The sequence below is a fragment of the Tripterygium wilfordii genome, chromosome 21 (genome assembly GCF_013401445.1).
Source record: "Tripterygium wilfordii isolate XIE 37 chromosome 21, ASM1340144v1, whole genome shotgun sequence".
In the NCBI taxonomy this organism is placed as follows: domain Eukaryota; kingdom Viridiplantae; phylum Streptophyta; class Magnoliopsida; order Celastrales; family Celastraceae; genus Tripterygium; species Tripterygium wilfordii.
The window spans coordinates 12,404,280-12,410,416 of NC_052252.1; the positions used below are offsets into that span (position 1 = coordinate 12,404,280).

Genomic DNA, 6,137 nt, shown 5'->3' on the forward strand with positions numbered 1-6,137 from the left:
ATTGCTTGCTCTAGTGTAGGTGCGAAAAATGGTATGGCCCCACACTGTCATATAATGATAAGTCCAGTTGAAGTATTCCCTTCCATGAACCTAGCCATCTCGGTTAGGCCCAATTCGAAGCCCATCTTGAGGCCCATATACGATCTGTATATCGTTACTAAAGTAACATAACAGCTGTCTGGTACCAAAACTGTCACGTTCTCTGACATCTGTCTGCAGGAATTATATAGTCTGTTCATACTATTATGTCTACAGTGACTTTCCCTTAGTAAAGTGAAACCGAGTTTCAAGACAGTTATGTGTTGGCGACCGTACGTTGACACCGATACTGTTATGGCGCTGGCTCGTACGAGCGCCACTTCATGAGCTGATGTGCTGTAAACCAGCTCCTATCAATCTAGTCTACAGCCGATATTTACAGATGTGACAGGCTCACATCCTTAGGTATGACTTTCTTTCATATAAATATCTATTCATTAAATACCGCTTACAATTCTACCCACACTATCATCGACACCTGTTTTGATCATTTCATGTTGCTACTTTATCCTTTTATCTATCTATCAACCCTGACACAGCCGGAATAGTAGACCTTTCATGTATTTCCTTTTGTACCTGTTGGTCCAATGAAACCAATGGAAGGTAGACACAATTTTCGAGATTGATCTTCGTTTTTCTATACAGACCTCCTCGTCCATTGGTGGGGGAATCAAACATTTTCTACCTAGAAGAAAGAACAAGAACATTTTTACCAACCCTTCACAAAACAACATACTCAGACAAAACACTAAAACCATAGCTGGTCTTCCATCTCCGGCAAGTACTAACTTGATCGTCGGAGCCTCCACGACCGGCACCCCCCAAACCGGTTGAGGAGCTTTCACGGTTTGCCTTGTTGTGAAATTTGTAGGATTTGAAGCTGTAAACGGACCCCACAAGAAGAGAAGTTGACCATTCAACGATTGTAGAAATTTGCCCTTACAATTTGGCGCGCCAGATAGGGGGACTTTTGCAAGTGTTTAGTCAAAAAATTCACGACAAGTCCGAATCATGGCTGATACCAACGAGGCCACCAACAAGCAATTGTTGGAGCTCATGCAACCTATGAGAGAAGATATCTCGAGAAACAAGGAGCAGACGGATGCGCGGTTGGAGTCAATAGTGAGCAGACCACCTTTTCCTCGCCTTGAACAAACACCACCCAGAGATTCTTTACCTTACCCTTTAAATACTCAGTTCATCCCCGGGACCACCCCCGGGGGATACGATGCTTCTACCTCAAGAAGTAAAGATCCTGCTACAGAAAAAATTCAGCAAAATGCCAATAGGGATGCTCCTGTAGATTTGACCAACTCTCCGAGAAGCAGACCTCCACAGGCACCGCGTTTTCCTGCTGCTCCTTTCCCTGGACCCACGATAGCTTCTGTTGCTCAGGCAGTTATGGCCAAGCAGATTATCGAGTTGAGAGGAGATATCGATAAATTGACTAAAGCACCTCCTACTTTGGCCAAAATTAATGCTAACTGCTATATGGGATCGCCGTTTGTTGACAATATATATCAAATGGATTTGCCGCACAAGTTTAGTGTGCCAAGTATGAAGTTATACAATGGGACTGACGACCCAGAAGACCACGTGGCCCACTACAAACTAAAGATGGGCGCGATCGCCATACCATACGGGATACATGAGACCTGTATGTGCAAGGGATTCGGGTCAACTCTTACTGGTCCCGCTCTGCGTTGGTACATAAATTTACCCAATGGCAGTATCGCTTTTTTCGAGAAGCTAATCGAGACGTTCATGGTACAGTTCTCGAGCAATCGAAAGATTCATAAGTGCTCCGATGACTTATATCGACTGCCACAGCGTGTGGGGGAATCCCTTCATGATTTCCTCTCTCGGTTTAATAAGGAGAAGGTGTCTATACCTTATTGTGATCCAGGGACTGCCATTCAAGCACTTCGAAGTTGTTTACTCCCAGATGGGGAGTTTTATGAAGAACTTACAAAGTGCGACGTGAGGAGTTATGAAGAAGCTCTAATCAAAGCCACCGTGTTTATTCGGTGGGAGGAGGACGCGAGGAGAAAACCATCTAATCCTCCTAAGGAAGAAAAGCATGAAGATAAACGTCCTAGGAAGGAGCCATCCACCGTTGGCGAACCTAGCGGTAATTGGCGCTCCCGCAAGACCGGAGCATCAGATTATGCCAAAAACTATCCAGAGTATCCTCTTAGGATACACCAAGTCGAAGCTGTTCAGGTCTTGAAGAAGATGGGCAGTGAGGTGAAGTGGTCGCCCAAGAAAGAGATTGAAGGGTGGAAAGACCCCAAAAAGTGGTGTGATTTTCATCAAGATATCGGCCACACCACTCGCTATTGCAAAGGCCTTAGGTATGAAGTGGATTACCTGCTGAAAAAAGGTAATCTCAGGGAGATACTCTCTGAGCGCGGTAGGGCTATCTGGGAAAAGAGGAAAGTTGATGACCCAGAAGCATTACCACCGCCACCACCAGTTACTCAAACCTATTGTGCGATCTCCGGGGGATCAGAGATAAGTGGACTGTCCCACACCTCTGCCAAAAAACACGAGAAGGAAGCAGCTAATCCAGCTGCTAAAATGGCACGGACTGTAGGAACTTTCACCAACCAAGTGATGGTCTTTGCTGATGATGAAGCTTCTCAACTTCTACATCCGCACCATGATGCCTTAGTGCTGACACTTCAGGTTGCAAATATTAAGCTGAAGCAAGTTTTGATTGACAACAGAAGCTCGGCCAACATACTATTCTTGGATGCTTACAAAGGAATGGGGCTGGATGAGATTTTGATATTACGGAAGTCGACAACACTCATTGGGTTCAATGGTGAGGTGAGCCATTCCCTAGGAGAAGTCATGCTACCAATTTATGCCCCAGGATTGAACAAGCAGACTCGGTTTTCCATTGTCGATTCGCCTTCTGCTTATAACGCCATCCTCGGACGCCCTTGGTTGCACGCCATAAGGGCCGTACCCTCAACTTATCACCAAGTCTTACGCTACCCTACCAATGGTGGTGTTAAAGAAATCTTGGGTGATCAACACTCTTCTAGGAGTTGTTATAAAACCACTATGAGGAGCAAAAATGAGTCTTCATAGCAGCTACAGAGCCAGGCACCTGGTCTGGAATCAGATGAGCCAGGGATGGAGAAGCTTGACGAGGTAGAGATCCATCCTGACTTTCCAGATCATAAAGCCCTGATTGGAGCGCAGCTGCCCATTCATTTGCGACAAGAATTAATCCAATTCTTATCACGGCATCATGATTGTTTTACGTGGAGTCATGCAGATATGACCGGGATAGATCCTGAGGTAGTGATGCATCAGCTCAGGGTCAATCCAGAATATCCTCCTGTCAAGCAGAAGCGGAGGAAGTTCGCTCCTGAACGAAATCTGGTGATCAATGAAGAAGTTCAGAAGCTGCTAGACAACGGGTCTGTAGTGGAGGTACAGTACCCTGATTGGTTAGCTAACGTTGTCTTTGTAAAAAAGAAGAATGGCAAGTGGAGAGTCTGTATCGACTTTACGGATTTGAATAAAGCTTGCCCGGCCACACATAGATATGATGGTTGATGCAACAGCTGGTCACGAGTTGTTGAGTTTCATGGATGCTTTTTTTGGGTACAATCAGATTTTAATGCATCCAGAAGATCAGGAGAAGACGACCTTCATAACTGAGAGAGGAATCTACTGCTATAAGGTGAAGCCCTTTGGGTTGAAGAATGTCGGGGCCACATACCAGCGACTGGTGAATAAGATGTTTTCGAAGTATCTGGGGGACACCATGGAAGTATATATTGATGATATGCTGGTGAAATCCTTAGTTGCTGACCAATATCTCGAGCATCTTCAACAGGCTTTCGATCTGTTGATCAAGTATAATATGAAGCTGAATCCTGCCAAATGCTCCTTTGGAGTGGCGTCTGGAAAATTTCTCGAGTATATGGTGATGAAGCGGGGAATTGAAGCTAATCCAGATCAGATTCGATCCATACTCAACATCCCTTCTCCAATCTGCTGAAAGACATTCAGAGGCTTAATGGGAGAGTGGCGACCCTTAGTCGTTTTATTTCCAGGTCCTCTGACAAGTGCTATCATTTTTTCTCTACCTTGAGGAAATCTGTTAGCTATGAATGGACACCTGAGTGTGAAGAGGCATTGAATCAGTTGAAGGCTTATCTTACCTCCCCTCCATTATTGTCCAAGCCTAGCACTGGGGAGCAGTTATATATGTACTTGGCCGTCTCTGCGATAGCAGTAAGTGCAGTTTTGATCAGGGAAGAAGAAAAGAAGCAGTTGCCAATTTACTACGTGAGTAAAAGTTTACTGGATGCTGAGACCCGGTATAGTTTGTTGGAAAAGTTGGCTTTAGCCTTGGTGGTTGCAGCCAGGTAGTTGCGACCATATTTTCAGTGTCATTCAGTTGTTGTGGTGACCAACTTTCCCTTGAGAAGTATTCTACATAGACCTGAGCTTTCTGGCAGAATAATCAAGTGGGCAGTGGAACTTAGTGAGTATGATATCACCTACCAACCCAGAACAGTGATGAAGTCACAAGTCTTGGTAGATTTCGTAGCTGACTTTGCTCCATCAATACAGCCAGAGGCAGACAAAGAATTGCTTTGCATGGTAGATCAAGCCCCAAAGCTGTGGACTCTATATGTAGATGGCTCTAGTAATGTCAGAGGCAGTGGTATTGGAATTGTGCTGATTTCCCCAGAAGGGAGTGTGATTCAACGAGCAGTCAGATGCGGTTTTCATGCAACCAATAATGAAGCGGAATATGAAGCTTTGATCATCGGTCTGATGTTGGCCAAAGAACTTGGAGTCACAAGTTTGAAGGTTCACTCGGATTCGCAGCTGATAGTGAATCAGTTTCTTGGTTCTTACCAGGCTAAGGATCCCATAATGGCTTGCTATTTGGAGTTAGTAAAGGAATTGCAGCTGGCGTTCGTGGAGTTTTCTATCACTCAAATTCCACGTGCGGAGAATTCATATGCAGACGCTTTAGCTAATCTCGTGTCATCGATCCAGACAACCCAAGGACAGATGATTCCTCTGGTGTATTTGAAGTGGCCATCGATCAACAGTTAGAAAGAATCAAAGAACCGGGATGACAATGAAGTCTTTCCAGTTAACTCAGGCCAGACATGGATGACTCCATTTATCCAGTATCTAGTTGATGGTATTTTGCCAGCAGAGAAGAATGAGTCAAGACGTCTGGTCACCAAAGCTGCGCGGTACACAGTGTATGGTGGGCAGTTGTACAAAAGATCTTATTCAGGTCCTCTACTACGGTATGTAGATTCAATGCAAGCCCAGTATGTACTTGCAGAGTTGCATGAAGGAGAATGTGGTAACCACTCTGGAGGAAGAAGTTTGACTCATCGGGCGTTGACTACTGGGTATTATTGGCCAACGATGAGGTCAGACGCAATTGATTATGTGAGGAGATGTGACAAATGTCAAAGGTTTGCTCAGATTCCACACATGCCCCCAGAGAGACTTACTCCTATTATGGCACCTTGGCCATTCATGAAGTGGGGAATGGATATAGTTGGGCCCTTGCCTAAGGCATCAGGACAACGACAGTATTCTCTGGCAATGACTGATTATTTCACTAGGTGGAGTGAGGCTGAGTCCTATTCACTAATCAAAGACCTGGATGTGAAGAAGTTCGTCTGGAAGAATATTATATGGAGATTTGGAGTGCCCATGGAGATTGTGACAGATAATGGTCCACAGTTTGCAAGTCATAAATTTCAGGAGTTATGTGCAAATTGGGGAATCAAGATAGATTTCGCAACGCCAAGACATCCACAATGCAACGGCCAAGCTGAAGCTTCCAATAAAACCTTGATCAAAACCCTGGAAAAGCATCTGGAGAAGGCAAAAGGCGCTTGGGCTGATGAATTACCTGGAGTATTGTGGTCTTATAGGACAACTTCATGGACGCCTACGGGGGAAACTCCTTTCTCTCTTGCATTTGGGTCTGAGGCTGTTGTACACAACAAATTTCTCAGTGTAAATTAAAATACACTTAGAACTTGGTACAAATTATAAATATTTAAATCAAAGTGGACATGATCTCTTCTTTT

General features: G+C 44.7%; 1 protein-coding gene across 1 annotated transcript; it reads left to right on the forward strand.

The window, feature by feature from the left end:
- The first annotated feature begins 1,050 nt into the window (after nt 1-1,050).
- On the forward strand, nt 1,051-3,138 carry LOC119987921. The gene has a single exon (XM_038832827.1). It carries the CDS (start codon nt 1,051-1,053, stop codon nt 3,136-3,138), a length of 2,088 nt encoding a protein of 695 aa, XP_038688755.1.
- Nucleotides 3,139-6,137: the final 2,999 nt, after the last annotated feature.